The sequence below is a fragment of the Melanerpes formicivorus genome, unplaced genomic scaffold (assembly GCF_026170545.1).
Source record: "Melanerpes formicivorus ecotype bairdi unplaced genomic scaffold, bMelFor1.0.p_v2 SCAF_17, whole genome shotgun sequence".
NCBI lineage: Eukaryota > Metazoa > Chordata > Aves > Piciformes > Picidae > Melanerpes > Melanerpes formicivorus.
The window spans coordinates 6498874-6526520 of record NW_027142369.1 but is presented as its reverse complement, the minus strand read 5'-3'; the positions used below and the strand labels follow the sequence as shown (position 1 = coordinate 6526520).

The 27647-nt window shown below is 40.1% G+C and overlaps 1 protein-coding gene across 1 annotated transcript; it reads left to right on the top strand.

Moving 5' to 3' along the window:
• Positions 1-26536, top strand: LGMN (legumain). Its single transcript, XM_068148804.1, has 14 exons — positions 1-94; positions 6357-6548; positions 14182-14279; positions 15099-15180; positions 15660-15745; positions 18287-18362; positions 18775-18837; positions 19691-19757; positions 21361-21479; positions 22494-22583; positions 23249-23446; positions 23797-23967; positions 25083-25150; positions 25793-26536. The coding sequence occupies exons 2-14, from the start codon at positions 6411-6413 to the stop codon at positions 25830-25832; spliced, it is 1296 nt and encodes a 431-aa protein (XP_068004905.1). The 5' UTR covers positions 1-94; positions 6357-6410; the 3' UTR covers positions 25833-26536.
• Positions 26537-27647: the final 1111 nt, after the last annotated feature.

Here is a 27647-nt window from a genome sequence, read left to right as displayed (position 1 = left end):
GGCTCCGCCCGCCGCGGCCCGCGGTCTCTACAACGCGCCCGGCTCTTGCCGCAATCACAGCGGCTGCGGCGGCGACACCTCCGCAGGCAGCGCGGTAAGGGGCGATCGGGGGCCTTACTGGGCACTGCGCTGGAGGAGCGTGGGACCGCGTTGTCCGGGGAGCATTCTGTCACGGCCGGCTGCTGTTTGGCGGCCGGGAGGAGGCAGGGGTACACCTGAGGCAGAGCTGAGTTCGAGATTGGGAAGAGGGGCCCCGATGACTCCCGGAGAGCGGCCGAGGGTCGCCGATTTCTCTTACCGGCTTCAAGCGTTGCCTGGTCCCCGCCGCCCGTCCTGGCACCTTGCTCTCCCCGGCTGGCCGGGACTGGTAGGGCCCGATCGTCAGCTCTGGGGCTCACTCGGGGCGACGGTTGGGTAGATTGGCAGACCACCCCCTTCCCCTTGCCGCCTTGGGACATAGTAAGAGGGGTTGGCTAGCCGCCGTGCTGCCCGGGCATGTGGGCACCGCTGCAGAGCGCTGAGCGGCAGCTACAGTACTGCCAGTAGTACAAAGGATTTAGGCCCAGTTGTCCTCGCTGTCACGGGGCCGTTCTGCCTCAGGAGCCGTGTTCAAGCTCGTTTGTGGAAGGGCTTCACCGGGGAGAGAAGTGAGCGCGACGCTTTCAGGGGGCATTGCCCAGGGCTGGCACAGGAGGAGGATCTGGGGCTAGCAGCGGCACAGATTAGTCTCTGGTAATACATTTTTAACGATGGAAAAAGATGGAGTAAGAATTGATGAGCTTTCAGCAAAGAGCTGATGATACCTGAAGGGTACTTCACCGTGACTAGGTTCTTCATAGCTGTTAGACAGAAAGAAGGTCTGCTCCGGGTTTGCAGCACCTCTAGTTCCTAATTAGTGTGTAAGAGAATTGTGCTGAGTATTGATATTTTGGGATTAAAACAAATACTGCAGTTACCATCTGAAACACTAAGATAAAACCATAGTAAAAGGCATGTAGAGTGCAGCAATCTCAGACTTTCTGTGTAATCGCTTCTCCAAGAATTTCATTCCATCCACACTCCAAACATTTCCAAGTTTGTTATGCAGAAATGCTTACCCTCATCTGACTACTTCTACCTTCTACTCCACTCCTCTTCCCCAAATCATGCAATCATGTTCTAACACCAGAATAAGGTTGCAGAGGCTTTATATACTTGCAGACAGGAAAGTAAACAACAAAAGCAGTTTTACTGTAGCCTTAAGATCCGCCAAATTTGAATCTAGGCTTTTTAAAGTGTGCATTAAAAACTGTATCCTAAACCTTCCTAGGTTGTCACCATCCTAGGAAGCATAAAGAGTGATTTTGTTTGTTTTATTTTTTTTTCCCTTCTGGTAAATGATGCCATCTCTCTGCTGCTGAGAAAAACAAATCTGCAAGGGGTAGTATGAACTTTGTTTAAAATGTCTTTTAAATATCTTTATTTAACACTTAAATTGTTTAGAACCCTTCTTGTTTTTTACAGTCAAAGTGACATACATCTTCAGTGGTTATACTGAACTACAAGTGAAAACTAGGTCAAAGTAAGTTGTTTCATGCAGTGGTTACTGGTAGACTTTGTAAAGAATTGTTTTGCAACAGAGACTATGATCTCCTTCTAAAAGTACCTTATCAGACTTTTTTCTTCCTACCATACAAGTGCACAAAGAAAACCATACTAATTCTTCCGAGAGCTTGATCATGAGTTTAGGGGTGCTTCAGTTTGCCTAGCAGCCAGCACAGCACGTAGGCAGAACACTGCTGATGGAGAACTGCAGACATGGTTTCCTGTGAAGAGGACTATCACGAGTGACATATTTTGTTGAAATCGGCATCTAAATATTACAGTGTCAGGCAACATGGAAGCACTATGTGGGAAAAAGAATTGTGACTTGATTCTGAACGCTGAAAGGCTAACAGTTATAAGAAGAGCAGCTGAAAAGAAACAGGGATTTCCAGGAAAATCTGTGATCAGCTGATTAGCTTAAGGCTGTAATGTTTCCCTAAGATTATTGTTAATTGACTCACTTCACATAAATTGGAAAAGGGTATAGGGTTTCTGGCTATCTAGCTCTTAGAGGCTGTCCTTGAAGTATTTGGAGTTTAAGCTACGTCAGTGAACACTACTTGAAAATACTTTGATCAATTCAAACTCCACCAAACAGGTGGTAGTCCTGAGATTATTTTTTTTTAATCTTAGTGGACTGTTTTCCCAAAGGAAAGTTGTGAGCTCTGAATACCTTCTCAGGGAATGGGCTGTTGATCAAAACTGTTCTAGTAGCAGCCAGCCACTTCCAAATGCAGCCTTTCTTAAGCTTCCTTTCCCTACCAAGTCAAAGATGTGTGATTTCCATGTAAAGGGAAGTGGTCAAGGCACTTCTGTCAGGAAAAACAGGTTTAAAGAACTGAGTGAATTGTCCGGCAAGAGTTGTCCAGTTCTGGCTGTTCTTCTTCCGGGGATTATGCAAACTGTGCAGCAATCTACCTGTGTGTGTACATGCTGTGATTCTGCCTGTGTAGATCTGATGCTAAAGATACTGAGATGTGCTCTTTTCCTGACATGGTCCCCAAAGTGAAGTTAATTAACTCTTCTACTAAAAAGACTAGGCAGAGCTGATCAAATCTCATATTTTGGGTCTAAGATGATCTTGAAGTCAATTTGCAGTTCTTCCATATAGTCTCACTCTGCATGCATTTAGGAGGTCATGTAACAGATCTGTGATTCCTTGCTTTCAGAAAAAGGCTTTTTGTGTAGCTGTGATAAGCTAGTTAGCTGAGCTGCTTTCTCTTCTAATATGACCTGAAGATGTAGCATGTGATGGGAACTTTCTCTTCTCAACCGCAGGTCAAGAGCTAATTCAATACAACCCAGAACACAAGTCTTTTAATTGCCTGCCTGAGCACTCAAAGGCTTTGTTTAAAACAGGCAGAAATATGTTCTGGTTTTTGGTTTGGTTTGATTTTGGTTTTCAGCAGCTGGAGAGAAGCAGTTAAAGACCTACTGCCACTGCATGTAACTGTTAAACCTATTTTAAATGCTGCTCAGAGATCCTTTGGGAGCTGAGCATTTATTAGTCATGGGGTTTTAGTGCATTGTGGTATGTCTACATTTTTGGTTCCCCCCCCCCCCCCATTTTCTGGTGTGAATTTGATGTAATTATAGTCTAGGAAACTACAGATAAATGAGATTATATGTCATTAATTAGTATAAAAGAGAAGCATTTTTCTATCCTAAATAACCTGTGACAAAACGCGGTTTTCTAATACAATGCAATTGCTGTGTTTGTTTTTGTTTCTTTCCCTGGGCACCTTCTGCATAGTTCATAACTTTGTCTCAGCAGAGGTGAGAAACCTGACAGTCTAGATATCAGCATACCACATGGGAGGCTACAGGGTTCCTCATGGAAGCACCGCCTGAGGGAATTGATAAGTTTAAGTCTCGGTTCCTGATCTGGCTCTGAATTTTTCTGTTGTGGGCTTGTTTGTGGGTAAAATGCAGGCATGGTGTTTAGTATGCTTGTGTCCTGCACAGCAAGCCCCACACAGAGCTACTGGCTGGGGTCCTGAGAGCTGTAAGTTTTGTGTGGGTATAGTCTGGAGTGTAAACTCACTAGGAAAGACAGTCCCATCAAACAGTTCCCAGTTCAAGACTTAGCACTCCATAGCATGTTTCTGAAGCTACCTCAGTCTTCATTGTAGAGTCTATCAGTAACTGACAGCTGGTGCTGGTGACTGTTTCCGTGTCACGGATGCCTGTCTGGTAGGTTCTGCCCTGAAATTAGCCATCATGTTATACAGTCCAGTGAACAGCAGGCAAGGAACACAGCTTCAACTGATAATGTCCTAGGTCTGAATTAATGATTTACATCTCTTAAGAGCTAAGCATCATGTGAAGGGATCTCCAGCCCTTCAGCAGTTGTTTGAACCACTCATTTTCTCTTTTTTTCATGTGAGTACTCTTTTTAGTTGGAGAAATGAAAAGTTTTCCTTAATGAACATAGGAAAAAAGTTTCTTCTCATGAAACAGTGAGTTTTGAGGGATCTGTTTGTATGAAATTCAGTGCCATATTCAAATGTAAAACTCCACTGAGATCCCTAAGCAGATCATCTAAAATGTACTGCATTTCTTTTCTTGCCTAATATTTTGGGATTTAGATACACCTGAAATAAATATTGGGAATGAATAGACTTTGGCCCATAGCATATTGTGGCAGTTTACAAAAGCTTTAAACAATTTGGTCTGAATCTTAGCTGTGGTGTAGGCAACAGAAGAGGCAGGGTTTGTGGACTGTGGAAACACAGTGTATCTTCCACGCAGCTGTTAGTAAGTCATTTGTCTTACTTATCTGAAGGCGTGACAAGATAGACAAGGCAGAATTGCTATACAAAGCTACTTGTCACTGGTGACAACAAAGACCAGAATTTATAATTCCAGCTCAACACGAGAGAGTATATCAAAACTGCAGAAAAATTCTGCTTATTCCTTCATATCTGCTCAACCAATGAAGTAGCAAATAATTTCACAGACCCTAAATTTTAAAATTATAATGTGTTGTTCTTACTCCCAAATGTCATACTGGCAGGCAGTGACAGGAGTGGCTTGTTCCTGGAAGACAAGTTTCCTAGATTCAGATGAGTTTTTGGAAGAAGTGGCGTCCTAGCACTTAACGTTTAGTTCTGTCTTTTCTGCTTTGGAGTTTGTGTGTGATAACAGCTCTTCCTATAGGAGCTGATATGCTAACTGACTTCCTTTGCTTTGTGCTAGCTCTATTAATAATAAGAAAAACCCCAGCAACCACCCACATCAAATATATATATGAAATATATTTTTTCATTTTACTGCCTGCAATACTTAGTGGCCAGTAGATTCAGTATTGGAAAGACCCATACATCATGCTACATGAACAGTCTTCACTGTACACAGCTGTGCTGGAGGCAAGCTGCCTACTTCCTTGTTTCAGCCTCCTTTGAGAGGCTGCAGATGGCTGGTGTTGACTGTTGAGAACTGAGACTGACTTAGATACTGTTTAATTACTTGGTTTAGTGGCACTTTTGACATTGTACCTTGTGAACGTGTGTTATGGCGTGGGAGTTCCCAGCTTTTATTCCAGAGAAAACCACGCTAGAGCAGACTACTCCACCTCATGTTACAACATCTCTTCCATACATAGCAGTATCAGCCTCCAGAATCTCTTTCTGTAAGTAGGCCAGTGTAAAATCTCACCTCTCAGTGCATGAGGAAATAATGTAGTTGTGCACGTGCCAAGAGCATGCAGTACTTCAGGAGAGTTTGCTTTACAAATTAAACATTGGATGTAGCAGACTTGAGACCACAACCTCTATACATAAACTGCACACACACCCCCAAAAAAATCCCCTAACACTAGAAAATGCAAACCTTTGATTAGATATAATCAGATTGTTTGCTTTTAGAGCAAACACTAAAGCAGACACTCAAGGTGCTCAGGAAGTTCACTAGTGGGGCTACTACTTCTGGGCCTCTTAAGAAAGAAGAAGGAGCTATTGCTCAAACACTTTCTTCTGGTCTGCATTTCTGTATTTGACATCCACAGGCTCATGCACGATTCTCTTGCTGAGCACCTTGTACAAACACTTAACCATTGTGCAAAAGAGCTGAAAATGCTACTCTTTCATGTGGTACTGGTTCACATTTGCTCTCCACTAGCATGACGAGGTTCACAGATAGCATGAAGCTCTCACGGTCTGCACTTCCCCCCAGCCCCAGCAGTTAGGGCAGTATCTTGTGCAGAACAGTGGCACGGCCTCTCTCCACCCTCACTTGCTTTGTGGACACAGAGAGCTTTTGTGACCTTCTGACCTTCCAACTCCCAAGCAATTCTCCATTTCTCTGCCTCCTTGTGCCTACATCACCCAGAATTTGACTTGATAATAAGGAGCTAATTGCCAGTGAGTGGAAACTAGGGAACTACATCAGCAGAGATGAAGAGAATAATATTAATCTGAATAAAGTTTTTCCTTGAAATCCATGAGAGAGAGTCTTGCTCTCTATTTGAGACTTATTCATTACCAGCCATTAAAGAACAAAACAACCCAAGGGAACTGAAAGACGTGGTTGTCCTATTCAGAATTGCTTTCAGTCAGATTTGAAAGCTGACAGAAAACTCTTGTAACTAGTAGGAGCTTGGTGCTAAAGGAAGATACAACCAGAAGTTGTACTGCGGGTTGAATGGTCTGTGAAATACAAAACCCACACAATCAAGAAAAGCTTCTAATTGTAATACTACTGCTGTTTGGTTTGTATTTGTTGTATTTTTGACAGATGACCTCTGACCTATTTCTCTCAAAATTCTTCATTAGGGATTTTTTTCCCCCCACCCCCTATCTCATTTTTGGAGTAAATAAAGAAGAGAGATGATACTGAAAGCAGTTGTGTTGCTGGTCTGTACTGTGGGCATCAGCACATTCCCCACGGAAGAACCTGAAGATGGAGGCAAGCACTGGGTGGTGATTGTTGCAGGTTCAAATGGCTGGTACAACTATCGACACCAGGTAAGGACCATTGATCCCACGGGCCACACTCCAGAAAATGTATGCCCTGGGACTTGTGGGGAGATGATAGCTGCCTAGACTAGTTCAGCCCTCCTGTCACTTGGGCAAGTGCTCCTATTTGCAGACTTCCAGGAGCATGTGAAGTTTTCAAAATGATTCAAAGATTTGCTCAGAGCCTGGTCTTAAGTTTTGTTATTCTCACTCCAAGAATTCCTCTCCATGACTACTTTCACTACTTGATTTTTTAACATTCCCCCCCCCACACCTTAAAACTTTATCCAGCCTTTCATCTTTTGAAAAGCTGCTACAAGCAGGAGGAACAGCATTCTTCCTCTAATCCTGCTTCTGCATTCTGGAAGACCTGTGTCATTTAGACTAATATTCTATTACTAGACTAGAGGATCTGACTTTAACTTGCAGGTTAACAAATTCCATGTAGAGCAAAACCTTATTTTGACACACATGCCCATTTCTTTCCTTTGCTTTCCTCTTTCAGTTAAACCTGTGAAGGCTGCAGGTGCACAATATATTTGTGGGGTGAAGTGTTGATTTTATTTTTTTAACCTGAATCCTTTTGCTCACAGTGCTAAACAGCTTGGCCCAAGAAGGATAACAGTGCATCAGTGTGCAGGGAACAAATGGCAGAAAGAAAAAGGAACAGGAAATCCTGAGTTTGACACTGCTGTCAAAGCCAGCATGTTGTGAAATTGTGGTCTCAGTGAGTGTCAGGATGGACAGGATTAAGTTCAAGTGACTTGACTCTGATTAAGTTCAAGACTTATAATCAGCAGTCAGAGACTATGCTGGTTTTTCCTGTTGGGGAATTCTTGTATGATCGCTTAAACAGGGTAATCTACACTTAAATACAGTCTTTGCTCCAAACTTGAAAATACCTCTTGCTTTCCTGGAGGAAAGGGTCTGTTTGATTCTCATTTATGTATACATGTGTGTATTTTTACATTTGAAAAATGGTTTACCAGACTATCATTGGCTGAGGTGAACTTGAACAGAGATTGAAATGCTACTGGGCAAGCCTAGCATTTTAAACGTTGAGCTGTGTTCTGGGTACAGCTGCTGAACATAGACATCTATTGTTTTATTTTTAATGTTAAATTAATTCAATTCAAAGCCTCTAGAGAGGCTTCATCCTCTTGTGTGGAGTGAGGAAGAAATGAGTCTTCTGTGTGTTGGGCATGCTGGGCTTCATGTTTGTTTCTCTCCTCCTCAGCTCCCAACCAGTTTGTAATTTTCAGTACAGTGAAGAGTTTAAAACTGAATGAACCAGACTGACAACCTTTATGCACCTGAAGAGCAACCTGTTGCTGGCAAATGCTAGCTCAACACTTTGCCAGACTGGTTTTAGGGATTTTGCCAGCTCCTGGCACTGTAGCTATCACCTGATAAGTCTAGTTGGAATATTACAGCCTTAGTGTAAACTATTCCTATTTAGAATTAAATCTTACATAAAAGAGGTGTTTTTTTAAGCTGAAATTGGAAAACAATTAAAAAACATTAGTGCTGTACTTGATTAGTGCCTGTCTAGAATGACTAAATATAATTATTGAGTTGTGCTCTGGTTGTTACTATTGCTGTATAACTAGTCTTTCTGGCTCCCATCCAGTCTAGGAGCAGTTAATAACACAATATGTATTCTTAAAATAAAATGACATTTTTGAAGCTCTGACTCATGAGAATTTCTTTTCTAAAGTTGCCCAAACAGAGGCTTTAACCTTTTTGTCAGTGAGCTTTCAATGTCATGTATATTTGCCAGGTATAATGGAGTTATGGAGAGCACAAGATGCATACCTGCATATTTGTGTTCAGCAATTAAGTCTTTGGAATGTGTCAATTCCATAGAAGCAAATTAACTGTTGAGTGTGGTCATGCTTTGCAGACAGTTACTAATTGCTCTTCAAGGCTAGAAAAATTACAACAATATTTTCTTTAAACATTAATTTTGAAGATAACATCAACTAATAATGCAAAGTATCTGCAATGCCAGATTGCTCTGATTTAATCCTAGTATTTTAATCTCTACTGCTTGGAGCAGGAGGAGTATTAATAAAAAAAAATAGAGCACAATTAATTATCTTATAAAAGTAATTAAATCAGTCATAAAAATGAATCTGCTTGAAGGATTCTTCAGAATGGGGCTGAGCTCCTGCTCCTTCTCTTGGGCAAAGTGCTGTACCTCTAGCTTGTTACAAAAAGACTCAGTTCCCAGAAGATGTAGTGCATCAGCAGCCTGTGCTGTCTTGCCTAGTAGCCCTCTGTGTCTGACCTGAAGTGTCTGTCAGGAGTGAGCACCCATGATGGGAAGATATACTGTGAGACAGATCCAGAAGTCAGTCATGGAAAATCCTCTCTGTGTGCACCAAAATGTAATCCAGAGAAGAGTGCCTTGGGTGTCAAAAAATTGGGAACTATAGACTTTTAAGAGAGTTACACAGAGAAAAGGTACTACAGGAATCTCAGAAATTATAACAGACCTTTTGAAACATGATGTAGAGTGATCATGATGGCTTGGCATGTGTTAGTGCTTCCAGGGGTGGAAGCAAAAGGAGTCTAAGTATTTACATTACTTGCTCAAGTCATTGTAGTGGAACCAGGACTAGGACTTGGATTTTCAGTTGTACACTCTATCATGAAAGTCTGAAGCAGCACATGTTTTTCAGCAGAATATCTGTTCTGTCAGAAAGCAAAGCAACATTCCAGGATTGCAGGGAGAAACTGCAGGAGAAAATACACTGTCCTCTAATTCACTTTACTCCTGCCATTGCCTTTCTTCCTCAGAACTTCTCTGATGTAGCCTGTGTACAGGTGAATTGGTGGATGTGAATGTTCCTAGAAGTAGTAACTTTAATGTAATCCTATACTGGTTGCTATTTCCTACCTGCAACTAAACACTCATAATATCCTTTTGTAATTTGAGATCTCGGGAGAGTTATCTCTGGCTTTCAGCTGCTCAGGGTACGGTTAATACACGATGGTGCATGTTCGTATTGCAGTTATATTTTGTGAGCTGCAGTGTTGCGTGCTACCTGCACACAACAGTCAAAAAATGCTGTGTTGCCTTTCGCAATTTACCTGATGGCAGGATGTGTTCATATGACTGAACCACCACAAAAAGAGGAGAATATTACACCTTCAAGAATGTCTGTAATTTCATACATTAAAATTTATTTGACTCTATGAACAGTAAGTTTGTAAAGACTGCAGAAACCCTGTAAATGCTGAATTATCTCTATCTGTAACCTTAAGGAATCTGAAACTCTCCTAAGACTTGCAATTCAGCTGTCAGTGGTCAGGATCCGCTATCACTGATGCAAACCGCCAGTGTAGACAAGATAAGGTGAAAAACCACCACTGTTTGCACTATGAGTGAGATTCACCCCTTGTAGGGGTGATGGCTGAACTGGGACTGTTTCCTAATTGGGATGAGCTTAACTCGTCTTACACATTTATGTCAAGTTCCTAAAATAAACTTTAAGCATTTTCACAGGCTCACTGCCATTGCAGAGTTAGGCTTCTGGCTTCTCAGTTCTTCGGTGTTTTTACCCATATCTTGCGGTTTGGATTGCAGTTACTTGGTTTGCGGAAGGACTATCAATGTTCTTCTCTCTACTCCTCAGTGGTTATTCTGACTTCTTTATGGCAGGCTTTTTTATTACCTGACTGGCTGCTAAAGGCAACTAAGCACTCACAATATATACCAGAAAGTACTCTCCCATTCCCGGGAAAATGGCTCAGCTCTCTACTATGCAAAGAGCTAGATAATGTATCTCTGGAAAGCTTAGTGACATGTGTGAGCAAATATAGCACTAAATGCTACTGTTGGATTCAGAGAATGAGCCAATAAAGTAGTTCTTCAGAGAAATACACTTCTGTGTATACTTTAACCTCTCATGGAAGATTGTCATACCAGCTAACTCAAACCTAAAGCTGGCTTCATAAACAGATCAAAAAGAAATGGACTTATACTTTCTGGATACTCCAAAACATACAGTCAATGGTAAAGCCTGATGTGAAACACAGTGTTACTAAAGGTGGAATACACACTTGAGGAGAAAAATAACTGAAAAAGTTTGGCAAAATTGAAATGCTGAATATAAAAACATCTAAATTTGTGTATGTGAGTATGTTTTCAGTCACTGCTTTTAGTCTTACACTTACTGAGCTTTATAGGGCAGGCACTGTATTTTATTTATTCATGGTTTTAGACATTACCAAACAGAGCGAGATCTTATTCCAGGACAGCCCTAAGTTCTCCAGTCTTAGGAGATTCTCCATCTCCTAATATAACAGACAGAGGATGCCTTGGCTATTTGACTTCAATTAACATTTCCTCACCGTGCTTGCAAAATTGTAACTGAAGCTATGAGATAACCTTTCCTAAGTTCTTAACACAGCTATAGTTTTTGTCTGATTCACTGATGTATGTTTAAGCAAGGAAATAAATAATGGCTGTCATTTCAGATGCATTCTTCTAACACACATATACATTAGAATTTGTTCTCTATTAGGCCTTGGCATTTCAGTGTACCTCTAACAGGAGCACTGCTGCTTTGCAGTGAAGCTGACAGTTCATTACACATCCTTTTTAGCCATGAACCTAGCAGTCATAAGACCAGATATAACTAATTTCATACAAGTTCATGCTTTTCCCTTTGGGAACTCTTTATGTATGCATGTGTCATAAACCAACTTGTTTTTTCCAAAAATCCCTGCCCCAAGCAGTCTGCTTGAAAGCTGTGTCACTCAAATGTGTAAATAGCTGTATGGCAGAGGAAAGTTGGGGTGGTTTGGTTTATTTTCCTTTTAGAATTTCCCCAGATTGTACGTTTTGAGAGACAAAATGCCCATCCTAGGAAAACAGGGTAATCCTACCACTGCTCTCCATGCTTGCAAAAATCTAAGAGTTAGTTAAGCAAATTTAAGCATATATCGTCATAGAAATTTGCTGATGTAGCAACAGGTTTAGACCAGCCTCAGGATGAAGTGCCTGAACCATGCCATTAACAGTGCCCACTTTGGAGCCAGTTTGTGAGGTCAGTTACGCTGTAGCAGCTGTACAACTACACCCTTTCTTGTTCTGTGCAGGGTAGCTGCTACTCACCCCAAATCATGGCTGCAAAAGTGCAATTTCCATGTAGTGATGGTTTAGCCTGTAAGAGTTCATAGCATTAATTTCAGATACTAAACCAACAAGAAGAATATGACAAGAGAACTGGAGCAGCATTAAATGTCTCTTTTAGGGTGCTTACAGGTACAGATACACCAGAAATACTTCTTGAAGAGGCAAGGCTCAAACAGAAGTGTTTGAGAGACAATTGTACATCAACAGGAGATACTTTAGATTCACATACACCTTCATGCTCTAGCAGCAGGCTGTTTCTTTTCTGGTTTTATAGAGTTGTTTTTGTACAGAGGATAACAGGAGGTGCACATGACCAACATCAAAGGTAGTTTAGTCAGGTCAGCTACTTCTGTGCAAAAAAAACACCAACCCAACCACATATTCAGAACTGTGGTACTTTAGCCAATGGTGTTTTAGAAGCCAAACATTGTTTTCCAGCTCCATACTGTGCTGGTGATACTATCGTGCTACCAGCAGGTACAATTCCCTTAGCAATAGCTTTTAAAGGCTGGGACAGTCCCCAGGCAGGCATGAGTTAATGCTGAGAGGAATTGTTTACATTGATCTGTTTCCTTCCACTCTAGGGAATTTAGCCCAGTTAAATTTACCACCAGTGTGTGCTTTACTGTTCACCACAACAAAATATAATGAGCAGCCAATGAATTGGAAGGAAAGAGAGAGTAGACAAGAAAAGCTGATAATACGCGTTTACAAGGGTTAATTAATTTTGGGTACAAAGCATTTGATACTTTGTTATTACTTAAAAACACCTCTGAAGTCCCTACTGGCCAGCCATGTACCTGCAGGAGGATAGACACTGGCTAAATTTGTTGATACTGTATCACTACGCCTAAGCATAGTAGCAAATGCCTAAACATTTCCTTGTGTTGTCAGCCTGTAGCTGTTTCTGCAGCATAATAGAAGCTTATTAAGTCCTGAGAGTGAGTGGGGGTACATCATCTACTCAGTCAATGTAGAGAAGCCCTGATTAGTGTTTTCTTCTGCTTGAATTGCTTCTGAAAGCCAGATAGGTGTTTAGTCAAACCTGCAATCTGTTATTTCATATGTGCTGCATTTATAGCTCTGTTTAACCTTTACCTTTTGAGTTGCTGAGCAGCAGCTGACCTAATGAACCTACAAGGCAACAGAGAACAATAAACAATGGAGATTGTCTGGGGCTGGTGCAGTAGGAAATTGAACTCCTTTTAGAAAGCACAATGTTCAGAGTTAGTCATGTGAAGAGATTTATCTGTGGGGGAATTTATTAGCATTGAATGTGCCTCACCTTTCCCAGAATCTTGCACAACTACTCTCTCTTTTCAGCTTCAGCTACACTTAGAAGACCAAGGGATTATAAAGTGGCAGGATTTTTATAGTGTCCTTTCAGTTAAACTAGTCAAAATCACTAATATGTAAGTTCATATGACTTAAAAGTAAGGGCTGCTTACACCATTTCAGCTTGGTTTACAAACTGGCAAATTAGACCAGTTCAAAACAAATAAGCTTTAAAGCTTGCTTCTTGCCTGCATTTGGAGTACGTGTTTGTTTGATGAGATTTCTTGCATTAAATCTGCACAGCTTTTTCTAGCATGTCATAGGTTGTACTTGTAGAGCTTAGGAATGATTGTTAATACCCAGTTAGGTCATTCACAGACTCCATGTCTCAAAAGAAGAGAATTGTATAGGCTGGGGTTACTAAGAATTCAGCTTTCTGATGACAGAGGTTTGAATTTAATGCAATGCCCCTTTTATGAGTATTGTTATTTCTGCAACATGGGAAGATGGTTTTGTCAAGAAAATCTGCTTATTCATGTCCTGTAGGAGTCAAGAGAAGAGCCTGAATAGAAATTCTGCAATTATTTTTCTCCACTGAAATCTGTTTTCTTGTCTTGAAGTTACTTCAGTGTTACTCTACAAGAAATACATAACTAAAAAGGAAATTTTCCTTAACCAAAATTCTCATCTAGTAAAACAAGATCTAGTAAAATTTTGCACAGTTGAGATTGGTAAACCATACCTGCTTAAACTAGGGACAGGCTTTGATGTTTAGTCATGCAAGCTTGGCGCAGAACTAATTGAAGTTGGTAGAAATCCCACTCTTTTTTACTGATTGGCACACTTTGGGTTTGCCTCTCAGTGCACAAGAGTTTTTTTTAGATTTTCTCACAGAATGCAGAACATTGCTGAGAAGCTTCTGTTAAATTTTGTCTGTACTAAGTCTGAAGCAAATTCTGGTTTCTGTTAAATAAGAAATCAAAACAGGTAAATAAAAGAGAGATTTTAATCATAGTCTTAATTACTAATGCAGCAACTCCTAGTTAAAGACACTGAGTTTTGGTTTAACCTGTGCATTTCAGCCCTCAATCTCTTACATCTGCATGCAGGGTTGTGTTTTTTTAACAATAGCCTTCTCTTAGGCCTGCATAGCTAATTTTCTTGTGGTCCCAAAGGTAAGATCTCTGTTAAAGCTACTAATGAAAACCTGCTTCATTTCAGGCAGATGTGTGCCATGCCTACCAGATTGTACACCGAAATGGAATTCCAGATGAACAGATCATTGTCATGATGTATGATGACATTGCTGATAATGATGAGTAAGTGACAAACATGCACTAGTCGCCAGCTACAAGCATGCCTGCCACCATTGTGTTTTGAGTTTGTAGTGGGTTCTTTAAGGAAAGCTCTTAAAAACACCTGTGATACACATAGCAATATTTTATCCATCAGCACAATAATTCGCTGTTCCTCTGAAATGTGCTCGTGAGCTTTCTAAGCTGTACCCTGCATTAGCTGTGGCACAGAGGGCTGCAGAGCCTCCTTGAAAGCAGGCGATCTTAACTCCTAGCCATAACAGTTTACAACAGATAAATGGCCTAAAAGCACAAACATAGGGAAGCTCTGTGTGTGACCTGCAGCACTTTTTGAAAATACATTGTCAGCCTAGTTCTCAGAAAGTACATTCAACAAAGAAGGGTAAAGTGTCCCGTTCTCGACGGCTCTCTAGAGCATATCATTGCTTCCTGCAGGAAGTAGTTCAGTTATACAGCCTCTAATTCTGAGACAACTTCATCAGAAATCAGTGGACTTCACATACACAGCAGCACTGTGAACAAAGAGGAGAGAGGACTAAAGGCAAGAGTGAAAGTAGAGAGATAACAGTGTGAGACACCACCCACCTACATCTTCAGATTAATTGGTGTGATCTGCGGTAAGAATACTTGAAGGCAGTGTGAGGATAAGGACACCTGAGGCAAGCATATGTAACTGAAGTGAAAGGCCTTGATATTCTGAGATCGCTTAATGACACATGGTGCAAATACCCACACTCTCTCTCAGTTAAGCTGGCCAGTCAGGACCAGCACTTGTGCAGCACTTGGCTAATTCTTCATACTTATGTTCCCTTTGACTTTTAGTAATCCAACAAAAGGCATTGTCATCAACAGACCTAATGGCACAGATGTGTATGCTGGAGTGCCCAAGGACTATACAAAAGAGGTAGGAATGAATTATCTTTCCCAGAGAAGGGTCAGCATTAGCCAATATTCAGAATAAATCCCTTTATCCTGTATCTTACACACATGTAGTATAAAGCCTCCATCTTATGCACCTGCATGATTTGGCATGAAGTCTTGTGTTCCTACAACAAATGTAAGCAAGGGATGCTTTGAAGTGAAGCAGTGGTCAGAAAAATAAACCTTTACATTGTTTCTGTGCTGGCACATAAAGTCTTGGATTCATAAATGTTGTAACTCAATCTGAAGAACAGCTGGGCAAGACTGTTTCATTAAATCAGGATAGTAATCCAGTCACTTGGTGGTTTCCCTGAGTGAGTCATCAGTGGCTAAGATACTCTATAATGACAGATGGAAAAGGATGGCCAGCTGATTCTGACTTTCAGAAGCCATCTTTCTAGACAAAGCTTTTGTTTGATTGTTTTATGATCGGGCATAAATTTAATCCTCTTAAATCCCTAGGATGTTACTCCAAAGAATTTCCTTGCTGTTCTCAGAGGAGACGCAGAAGCAGTAAAGGGGGTGGGATCAGGAAAAGTATTAAAAAGGTAAGAGAAGTTTAATTTACAAACAATTGCATGTGTGTAGTTGCGCATTGGCCCTGGTTTCAACAGAAGAGAATAAATCAGAGCAACTTGGGAATCCAGGAAGACTACTGATAGCAGTTCCAGGTCATTCACATTAGAAATCAGTGGTTCTGATTTAAACTATCCAGCACCAAGGCGCAATTCTTGATATTTGGCTGGTATATGGTCCAGTATAAATTAAGGTACAAAAAAATCTAGAGGATAATGTCAACTCTAATAATGTATTTGTTATTTAGACTGTTGTCTTTTACAAGAGTGGTTATTCAAAGAGAGTTTCATTAAGGTTTGGAGATCTCTAGAAACGATTTGCTGAGGCTTGACTTAATGTACGTGAGCAGCTGTATTTGTTCCCTCTGCCACTGACTGCTAAGACTCAGCTTCAGGTGACTGAGAGCTTAAACAGCTACTCAGAGGAAAGAATTGCATGTCTAATGCCATCCCTAGTCTTTGTGGCAGATGTAAGGTTATTGATGCTTTGAAAGGAATGGAATTATTCTTTATGTTTAATGCAAAAAAGTCTTTGCAATTGAAAATGTAATATAAACAGTTAACTTTGTAACTGATGTGTTATGCTTAAGGCATTTGCAAACTAAGGTACACAAAAAATTCTAAGTTTGGCAATATTCTAATATATAACCAATAGTTAATCGGAGACTGGCTAAGTAGAATGTGAGAGCCATATTTAATAGACATAGTTTATAAAGGCTCATATAATTTAGATGATTCAAGAATAAAAACAGTGTGTTTGAGGACCTAATTGGAAGACCTCTTGCAAAGATACTGTGTGACAATTATTCATCTTGTTTTTGCAGAGTTGGAGATATGGAAGTACAATGCTTGTTTACTAAGGTGTATTTCTATCTCAGGACTGCTGATAAAGAATTGTATCACGTTACATTTTCCTATGTACAGCATTTCCTGTAAAACCTTTAAGAAGTTAAATTTGACCATTTGGAAGAACTAACCTAGTTAAAGAAAATGTGGAAATGCCCATCTTTATCTGACAGTTTCACTTTGGAGATGATGAAACAGAAGAGAATAATTCTGCCCTTGTGTTGGGGAGAATAAAAAAAATATGAAGCAGGACACATCAAATAAGCTATTGCTCTCAAGTGTTTAAACTTCATCCTCAAAGGCTGAGATAGAAAATTATATGTGCAAGACACATAGATGAAAAGTTAGTAAGTTGCTGCACTAGATTGTTCTCTTCTAGTAGTTGGAATGAGTCAAGAGGTCATTACCAAGGATTTTTGTTTAAAAAAAAAAAAAGAGAAGGTACTTCAGAGCAGACCTCACCTGTGAAAGATTGATATTACAAGTCAAATAAAGGAGTAGCTATGCAGAGAGGCAAGGACTCAGGAAAACAACTTGAACCCACATATAAAAGTCTTAGTTATTTACATTTCACCTTGGTCAAATTTTTTGCACTTAGGGTCAAGAGTGAAAGCTGGAAAAGTAACACTCAGCCCTTCTTTGTTAGGTTCTGTTTGAATTTCCAGGTGGCCTAACTCAGTTATCCTCCGCCCAAAAGGCTTCTTCCAAGTTGTTCTCTAACCACCCGGTTATTGGTTAGACAAAGGCTGGACAATGTCCCCTTGAACTGCTGCAGTCGTAGCTCTGTGCAGTCATAGCTCTGTGCAGTCAGCAAGAGCCAATATAGATTTCCAGATCACTAATAGAGGAGGCCCTGGGGACTCCTAATCTGTTCATGTTACATGTACATGAGCACAATTTAAAAGCAAAATCACTTCACAGATTAGGTCTGTTAGGGCAAGGCCTTAATATCACCCAAGCATGATCTGTTTGGTTTAGGGGGCAATAAAAAGCTCCAGCAGAGTACTACATGCACAGACATTAGGGAGTCCAAGCCTGTAAATGTGCAGTGCTCCACCAACTGCAGAGCCACTTGGTGCAAGTGTTAAGCTAGCCTAAGGGGGGGGAGTTTGCATACATATTGTTCTTCATGGAGCCTAAGCTAACACCGATTTTCCTAAGCATGGCTGAACTGATCACGAGGTAGTACATAAAACACACCTGAGGATCTTATCAAGGACGTTTTTATGGTTTATGGCTGTGTTATTGGTGCCTTGATATAACTTAGTTACGAAAGCATTCTTTTTTTTCCACCCAGACTCCACAGTATAACAGATTCTTCAGACTGGCATTAAAAACCAATTGTCCTCCCGCCACATTCAGCCCCTGTCTCACCAGCAGTCAGTTTACAGTTCTGAAATGTGAAGTAGAGTTGCTGAATTCCCCATGCTTGAGGGGCTAGCCTGTATACCAATTTTCATTCCTCTTGCAGACACTTTTTGGCTTTCCTAAGCACCCAAAGTGGTATGCTTTGGGAGGAAAAAAATATTACCAAGAGAAAAAGGTGCTTCAGCTGTATCATTTTTTAATATTAACTTCTCCTGGCATTGAAAAGCAGATGATTGTTACTGTAATGAAGATTGGGTTGGAGTAGCTGGCAAGAATTTGTTTGCATTTTTTTCATTACAGCGGTCCCAAGGATAACGTGTTTGTTTATTTCACTGATCATGGAGCTCCAGGACTTCTGGCCTTCCCTGATGATGATGTAAGCATTTAGGGATTTTTCTTTGTCATAAACCACATCCTCTTAGTGATATACTAAAGTAATAAGTAATAAATGTAAACCATGAAAATATTTGATGCACTGCCATATTGTGGGGAGAAAACAAGCAATATTTTGTTTCATCACTACAGTCTGGATTTTTTCCAGTTTGAATCTGAAGCACTCAGTTGAAATTAAGTTATGTCATTAAATATTTCATTGGACTTTGATAGTCCAACAGATTGTTGGCTTTCTGGTGCACTATACATATCATCTGGGACCATTACTTATATATATACTTTTTCCCATTAAATATAAAAGATATATTCACAGCAGTTAGTATTTATTCCTATTAAGTGAATTGTTTGTCTATTAAACATTTAGTGGTTTTAATACAAACATTCTTATTTTACAGCTTCATGTCAAGGACTTGAACAAGACTATTTGGTACATGTATCATCACAAAAAATACCGGAAGGTAAACAGACATAGCAGAAGTTGAGATTAAAAGAGCAGCTGGCGTGGAAGAGAGAGATTTGTCTTCATTTTGAGAGTTTTTTTAAAGCAGGAGGAAATGATTGCCATGCAGTGAAATTTGGATTTTACACTCAAATGAAATGATCCTCTCCAAATTTTCTCTTTACATTTTTAGTTTACTGTGTATTTGCAGTCGGTGTTGAGATGTATTGTTCTGCCTCTTGATAACTGTGTGTATTCTGGCTAGTGGTGGAAAAACAACATCTGTAACTACTGCACCATTATACTATGTACCTGACTTCCTGTACTTTGTCAATTTCAGACTGCAGGGTTAGGACAGGAAGTGCATATATACCTCATGTTTCTCTTGCAGTTGCTAAGATAGTATAAGAGACTATACCTCTTGTCAGAAAAGTAGTTTTATAGTAGATTAACTCATATTTAGTACATTTTGGATGCTTTACCACAGAAAGTTGCTTTTAAAAGGAAATCTGTCTACTATGCCTGACTGTATAAATGGGCATTGGTTCCAGAAATACTACATTCAGTAGTGGTACATTGCTGTACCTAAAGAGTGACTCTGTATTTGATTTTTTGCTTTGTACATTAGTCAGGAGATCCCTGTGGATTCTACAGAAATTAATAGCATCTTTTCATTATATTTGTTTCCCCCTTTCCACAAAGATTAGTTCCAAAAATTGGAAAATTGATCTATGTGTATTATTTAGTAGCATTATGGACAGCTTTTGTTTCTGGGATAGCAGTACAGGCCAGCTAGCTGCAGCTGAAAAGCACTGATGGACCTTTCTCCATTTCCTCATGGCTCTTCTTAAGGTCTCTGATCCATTTTACAGATGGTGTTTTACATCGAAGCATGCGAGTCTGGATCTATGATGAATCATTTGCCTGATAACATCAATGGTGAGCAACCAGTTAACTTACTGGCCTGAGATGCTACAGCCTGTCACAGGCCTAAACAGATACTGTGTCAAGGACAGGTTCAAGGCACTTAACATGTACAGTTTTAGCAAGGGAGCACAAGACCTAGAGAAAGGAGTATTTTCCATTTGTGGAAAGTTCCCCTTAAGGGCTTAGTGGAGTCTTGCAAGGACTATCAGGGCTTTCAGTTCCTTGCAAATTGAGAAGTCAAAAAGTTATTTCTTTTCAGGAACAGTGTGGTTGCCCTTAACTGGTAGCAGTTAAGTTACACTGGTGTTTCTCAGCCCCAGCACTGCTTATAGCAGATGTGAAGTTCCTGCTGTCAGTTTCATTGTGCAAAGACACTTTTGAGACACTATTGCAGGCAATTTTATTACCCATTTGCACAATAACAGGAAGAGGAACTCTGACTTTTCAGGGGTTTTAAGCTCTCTGCTGCAGAGAATTGCAGTCTTTTGTGAAATCATAATCATGTTCTGTGGCAGGGAGACTCATTGCTCTCATTTTCTTGTTGCTGTGAGCTGTGATTCCAGGGAAGACCAGGCAGTGGCCTGTCCATGGCTTCCTGGGTCTTTGTCCCTGGAGTACACAGCCTTCCACCTGCCTAGATGTCTTACAGCTGTACCAAGGGTTTACAGAAAGTTAACACAGAATATTTCATACTGACAGTTGTTCAGACTAAATGCTCAGTAAATCAGCGTTTTTCAGCACTTACTCTGTTAGAAACTTCCTGTCTGAGAACTCTGGTTTTACCACCAACTCTGCCATGGAACAGAGATGGAAAATGGACAGTTAATGTATTAGACTACAAAGCTGTCTTTGGGAGCCTTTGGTGGTGAACTGCAAAGCTTAACTTGTTACTTAGCAAGCATTTTAAGGATGCTAAGAGTAGGACTTTGCTACAAAGACAAGATTTAAGACTCTTTAGCTTTTGAACTTCAAGTATGCTTTGAGTAGAATCAATGCTATGGCTATATAAAGGCATACCTAACACTTTCATTTTGAAACTTGGCCTTCCTTCAGTTGCACAAGTATGCTTTGAACTGACTTTGACAAAAAAGGCAAAAATAGCTTTTGTCTTAATACTTCAAAGACATTTACAGTATTTCTACTGTGTTAGAGATAATGGCAAGACTATGCTTGAGGCAGATGATGTAGAGGGATTTTTTGCTTTTCTCTCAGTGTAGAGTGTTGTCCAAGAAAGGATATTACATAGAAGGTAGCATTTTCTGGAAGGTGGTATAGGGGATTTACTCTCAAGTTTGGTAAAAAGCCCTCATTACTGTAATAAAGAAAATGAACGTATATATGGTTGTGAGTGCATGCAGGCAGTTGTTTGAATACCACATAGTCCTTCAGAAGTGCATATTCTTCTCTAAGTACCCCAGACCGCACATTTAGCAGCAGGAAAGGGTCTCTTAAAAGAGCATTGTGGCTGACTGAACAAGCTTCTTTCCTTCCTGCTATTTAGAAGTGGTTGAAAGCTAAAATACTTAGACAAATACGTGCAGCTAAGTACTCTTATGTGGAGAGGTTATAAAATAAAGTCAACAAATGAAGAAAAAAAAATTACTTTGTCTTACAGTTTATGCAACAACAGCTGCCAATCCCAGGGAGTCATCTTATGCATGTTACTTTGATGATGAAAGGCAGACTTATCTTGGAGACTGGTATAGTGTTAATTGGATGGAAGATTCAGATATGGTAAGTTACTTACATGAGGTTTCTGCATTTCCATGCATGAACTATCACTTTACAGGATTTGTGAAAACATTTGTTTTCACATGAGACTGAAATCAACAAATTAAATTGGTAGAAGTATTTACATACTACTCAGAACTACATATAATCTTTAGTTGTTTGGGCCACTACATCTGTTTATGAAACTTTCAGAAACACTGCCTTGTTTTTGTTATTTGTAAGATTAGAAACTGTATAAGTTCTAGTTTCAAATTCACATAATCTTGATTTGCTCATCTGAGACACCTCCACATTTGTTAAACAAATGGAGCATTTCAGTAAGCTGTACCTCTGTTACAGGGATCCTTAAATACTGAGCTGTGGCCAGCCCATTTGTTAGCATAATGGAAAGCAGTATTAATGAAGCCAGTCTGGGATTTGCATGCTAGCCCATTCTCTTCTTGTCCATTTGCTGTGAGATTAGGGTAGCACTAAAAGCAATTTGAAAATACACAAATATTTTAAATGTTTGGGTTTCTTTTAAAGGTTCAATTGCTTAGCCTTACACTTCCTTCTACGTATCACAGTATCACTAAGGTTGGAAGAGACCTCAAAGATCACTGAGTCCAACCTGTCACCACAGACCTCACGACTAGACCATGGCACCAAGTACCACGTCCAATCCCCTCTTGAACGCCTCCAGGGATGGTGACTCCACCACCTTCCTGGGCAGCCCATTCCAATGACAAATTACCCTCTTGGTGAAGAACTTTCTCGTCACCTCGAGCCTAAACTTCCCCTGGTGCAGCTTGAGACTGTGTCCCCTTGTTCTGGTGCTGGTTGCCTGGGAGAAGAGACCAACCCCTTCCTGGCCACAACCACCTTTCAGGTAGTTGTAGAGAGCAATGAGGTCACCCCTGAGCCTCCTCTTTTCCAGGCTAAACAATATTAGCAGCTAAGACCCTTTCCAGGTTTCCTTGTATTTTTAGAATAACTGAATTTAAGTATCTGTAACCACATGGAATTCTCTTCATGCAGGAGGATCTAAGAAAAGAAACTCTCCACAAGCAGTTTCAGCTGGTGAAGAAACGCACCAACACCAGCCACGTGATGCAGTATGGAAACAGAGTAGGTATTTGAGTGGGCTGCCTGGTCATGACAATATCTTAAAACCTTCCTTTCCCTGTACCTTCATCCCTTAAAAAAAAATAAAAATTAAAAATTTAGTCACTGTAAATTGGCAGAGTTTATTTAAAAAAATGAAACTGACTGTCTCTGAGGACCACTTAGCATGTGACAGACAATGCTCCCAATGCTAAAGGAGATACAGCCTTGTATTATGTTTTAATCCAGGGAGTCCAAGGATACGAGTGTTCTGCCAGCAATTTTACACCTCATTTCAATCAAGTGTAAAAGTATTTACCATTTCCAGGCATATTATGAATATTAATGAAATGTTAATGAGTACATTGATCCCTCAGATGGGAAGAGCTAAGAGGTAGTAAATAATTTATAATAGTGTCATTGTTGACTAAGTATTTGTTAAAAGAAAAAAGAAGTCAGGTTACATGACCTGACAGTCATTTTCTCTAGAGTTTTGGGAATAAAAGTTCCTGGATTTTTGGCAGCCTTGACCTTGTGTTGAAAAACCCAACATACATGAACACACTTAAAATCTTGTGATCTCTTATTTTCTCCATTAGAGGAAGGGTTAGGTTTGCATGGTAAAGCAAAGACACACCACTTACTGGAGGTGATTGACAGTTTCTATTTGTTTACTTTCTAACCTGCAGAGCATATCCTTCATGAAAGTGATGCAGTTTCAGGGCATGGGGAAGAAAGCTGTCCCCATTACTCTGCCACCTGTAGAACACTATGACCTGACACCTAGTCCTGATGTGCCTTTTGCAATCATGAAACGAAAGCTGATGGCTACTAATGACATTTATGAGGTTAAGAAGATTGCTGCAGAGATGAAAGCATACCTGGAGGTAAGCAAAAAAAAAAGACTCTTGTTTCACTAGAACTGAAGTCTCCAAAATCAAATAGCTCCTGCAGAATGGCAGTCAGTTAGTGGGTTTGGTGTTTTCTTTCTTCTGGCGGAAGACCATAAGGACAGGGAATGATTTTTTTGTTTACCAGGAGTCTGACTTTCTGGCCCCCTAGTTTTGATTTGTATGTTAAGAGACAGGTCCAAGAGACTATGCTACAAATAAATGGCAAAATTGGGTTCCTTAGAGAGCCCAAGAATTCAGGGAAGTGGAAAGAAAGATAAAAGATCAAAGTCTTCCAATAAGGTTTATAAAAAGCATGTTTTAACTTCTTCTTGTTTTATATGCAGGTGAAAGAATTTATCCAAGAATCCATGAGAAAGATAATCACCTTAGTAACAGGATCAAAAGAACACACCGACAAAATTCTGTCGGACAGACTGACCATCAGCAATTATGACTGCTACCAATCAGCAGTAAACCACTTCAAAGCTCATTGCTTCAACTGGCACTTAGCTGTGGTAAGTCAAGTGTTAGATATGACCTGATAAACATACTGGTAAAACACACACAGTAGTCATAAGCATATCTGCAAAATCAGGTTCTATTAAAAAGTTTGCCTGAGGACAGTCAAATATCTTGGGTTTGGAGAAAAAAAACCACAAAAGTAATGGAAGCAGGAAACCAGTTCTGCTACATCTGCAGATAGGCAGGAAGATTACAAAAAATACTCTTAGTAAAAACAAGAGTAATCCTCAATTTTTACTAATAAGTGCTGTCCATTCACCTACTCCCTCTCCAGAAATCCCGACGTTAAGTAAGTCATATTGAATTTCTGCTTGAGGCATCTCCAGTGGCAGAACAGAAACACACCACCACTGTGAATTCCTAATCTCGGTACATTCAGATTGCCATATTATGATTGTGTGTTGCATGATTTTCCACAGTGGCCTAGCTACTACATCCCTGGGCAGGTTGAATTCCTGAGAGATTCTTTTTATTTTAGGGTTTTTGTTAGGCTGCTCCTCTTAGAATCCCAGTTGAGTGCCAAATCCTGTTGTGCTAAGCACTGTTTAGACAAGAATAAGACAGGTCAGTTCTTATTTGAGAAAGCCCAGTTGTAATGTCAGACAAGATAACCTAAGCAGGCAGTGGTGTGTGCTAAGATGGGTCAACAGCAGATTAATTGATTTCAGCAGAAGACAATGGGATTACCCGGCAGTTGCCCAAGATTTAAGGACTGTGTACAAATGAAAAGCAGATGCACTCCTTCAGTTGAAGCATCTAATCAACCAACCAGGCTATTGGGAAGTTACATTGATGTGTTAAGACTTAAGTTTTTTCTTTAGTGTTCTTTGTTGTTGTTTGTTATGTGGACTTTTTTGTATGAAGTGGGTTAGATGGGCAAGCCTTGCCTCAGGGGCCATTGTGCAGCAACAGCTGATTTCACCTAATGAAGTCCGAAGAGTGAAGTGCACAGAAGAAAGATTCTTTTAGCCTAGTACTAGATTTTCAAGGCCATCAATTAAAGACCTTGAATATTAATAGCATCTCTGAATTACTTCCACAGTTTAGTTTGAATAAAGAATACTTGCTCTTAATCACTGAAATTATTAACCATATTTGTTTCTTTCAGTATGAGTATGCACTGAGACAGCTGTATGCTTTGGTCAACGTTTGTGAAGGAGGATACCCCATTGACAGGTAATGAGGTTCCTAGACACACATGTAGTTTCATCTGTGGCTAAAAAGGCAGAAGCTAATGAGTAGATAAAGCCTGGTGCTAAAAGCTTCTTGCTCATTCTTCTCTTTTACCACTTTGTCAGTAAAGTTCTCACTAAAGTTATGAATGCTTATTTTGGGAAGCATGTCATTATTAGTCCCCTCCCACTCATAACTATTCATTTCCCTTTAATTTCCTTATTGAAGATCTGCAGGGGAAATTGTAGCCAGGCAGAACATCCCACTGCATCACACAACAGAAAATAGCATGACTGGATGTTGCCCCTTAACTCCTGCATGATCTTTTACTGAAGCAATGTTGGGACACCCGTATTTTCTCTGCTGTCCCCTCAACTGCTGGCTCAAAACCCCACAGCACTGGTGGGTTCTGGTGTGGAAAGGGAATACAGTATTGGGTGTGGCAGAAAGAAAAGGGAGAAAGGAAATCAGAGGGGTAAAAAAGGGGAGGATGGACTGGTAATTTAGGCAGTATGCACATGCAGTTCAAAAGGTGAAGAAATGTTGCCCCTGCTCCAGGGGGCATCTGCTGCAGTCAGTTTGGGAAACACAGTTTGAGACCAGAGCACCAGGAAAAGTTTCTCACCATTATTTTCTCTGTTGCAGAATATGCCTGGCCATGGATAAAGTGTGCCTTGGATATTGATGGAAACATCAATCCTTATTACAACCCTTACAAGAAGTGATACCTTTTCATAACTGTAATAATCCAGACTTCATATGCATGCAACATGAAGAGTCAGCCATAGTACTGGAGCTGTGCTGGGGGCTGATGCACCTGACCACGAGCAACACAGCATTTGCCAGAGCTCTCCCCTACATCCCCCCCTGTTGACAGCTCACTGGTTTGACAGAGGTATTTTGGCAGCCCACCTGGAGCTCTCAAGATGATTGATTTATTTCAAAGCTCAATGCTCTTAAGAATCTCTGGATGAACACTACAAGCCAACTATCAATGATTCCTAAATTTAAACACAGAGTCACTAATTCTGGATTTATTTTTTTTAATATTGTTAACTATTTGATTTTTAAAAAATTAATTCCATTGCAGGGACTAATTTGCAAAGTGGTTAAAGAGTGAAGAAACCAAAGCTTGTTCTTTAAGCTTTAACTCCTTAACAGTTTAAAGGAATTAGTAGCATTCGGTAACTATTGGGTGTGAACAGCACAGTTAAGCTGTGAACAGTAGAAGTCTGTGTGGGTAGAAAGCACTGTTTTCCAAAGAAAAACACAAATATCTAATGCTGTAAATTTAGCACCAGTATGTTATAATTCAATGTATATACACACAAACTTGTGGGAAGTCAGAATACAGGAATGGGCTGTGAATAAAGTTGACAGTTCCATCAACCTACAGTGATTGCCTGCAGCTAATGTGGTGTCAGACATCTTGTTTCTTGAAAATGAGGGAGAGCTCATTTGTTTTATGCTGTTGCATTAAAAGGTTATCTATCCCCTGTAAGCCAGGTCATCTCGGAAACAACCAACCAACCCAGGCCAACCTTTTACCACAAGGTAAAAACACAAAAACAGCACCCAAAAGCAACAACAATAAATATCAAAAGTCAAAAATCACATCTGAAGGCACCACTTGTTAGAGACAACTCAGTAAATGACAGGCAGGGGGAAATTAGGAGTTATAAGGTGTTTAAAAATAGTTTCAGATTGCCCATACCTTGTTACACAAATACTTCAGGGATCCTTCCAAAGTGTGTTAAACAACATAAGATTGCTTCATCTCTGTGGGAAAAGAACAGACTGTCGAAAACTAAACCAGCAGCTCCAGGATGGAGAGTCCTGAATAGCTCCACTCAAAGGGGTTATAAAGGGTGTAACTGAAACTATTTAAAGAAGAGCTAGATAAAGCAAGGAGCGTAAGCACTTTCAGCTGTCTGCTGAGTATGGAGCAATCTCAGAGCACAGCTAGTGTCAAGGTGGATGGGAAAAAGTTAAAAGTATTTGGGGCTCAGCTTTACTGAATTAAGAAATGAGTGTTTGCACCTTAGGGGGTTGAAAGTTCAAATATGTGCTGTACTTGCATTGGCTTTTCTTTTCAGCTGTAAAGCAAAGGGTTTTAGCAGAAATCTGAAAACAAGAGTATGAAATTCTTGAGTGGCTGGGTGTGTTGCAGGTGTTCATTCTTCTGAGGGCAGGAGGAAAAGTTTCAGGACTCTGAAGAATTTCTATGTACTATGGCTGCTATTGTAAAAGAGTGTACCAGGAACCCCCAATCACTTTGAAAGATCAGGAAAGATGACTCCTTCAAAGTCCTGGTTGAACATATATATATATACATATAAAATAACATATAATATATTAGATCTGCTACGTCTTACATATCTCTGCTTTTAGAGTTGTTCTCTTCCCTAGAAATCCATTCTGCTTCACAAGCACTTAGCATCATCAGTTCATAGTTGTAACAATTTTCTTCATCCTTTATTTTCTCCTGAAGTACTCAGAA

What these genes read in the sequence shown, in the direction of transcription:
- LGMN (XM_068148804.1), top strand. Translation starts at nt 6,411, where the DNA reads ATGATACTGAAAGCAGTTGTGTTGCTGGTCTGTACTGTGGGCATCAGC. An exon ending in GGTACAACTATCGACACCAG is followed by an intron (nt 6,549 to 14,181) that starts GTAAGGACCATT and finishes GCTTCATTTCAG; the next exon opens with GCAGATGTGTGCCATGCCTA. An exon ending in CCAAGGACTATACAAAAGAG is followed by an intron (nt 15,181 to 15,659) that starts GTAGGAATGAAT and finishes TTAAATCCCTAG; the next exon opens with GATGTTACTCCAAAGAATTT.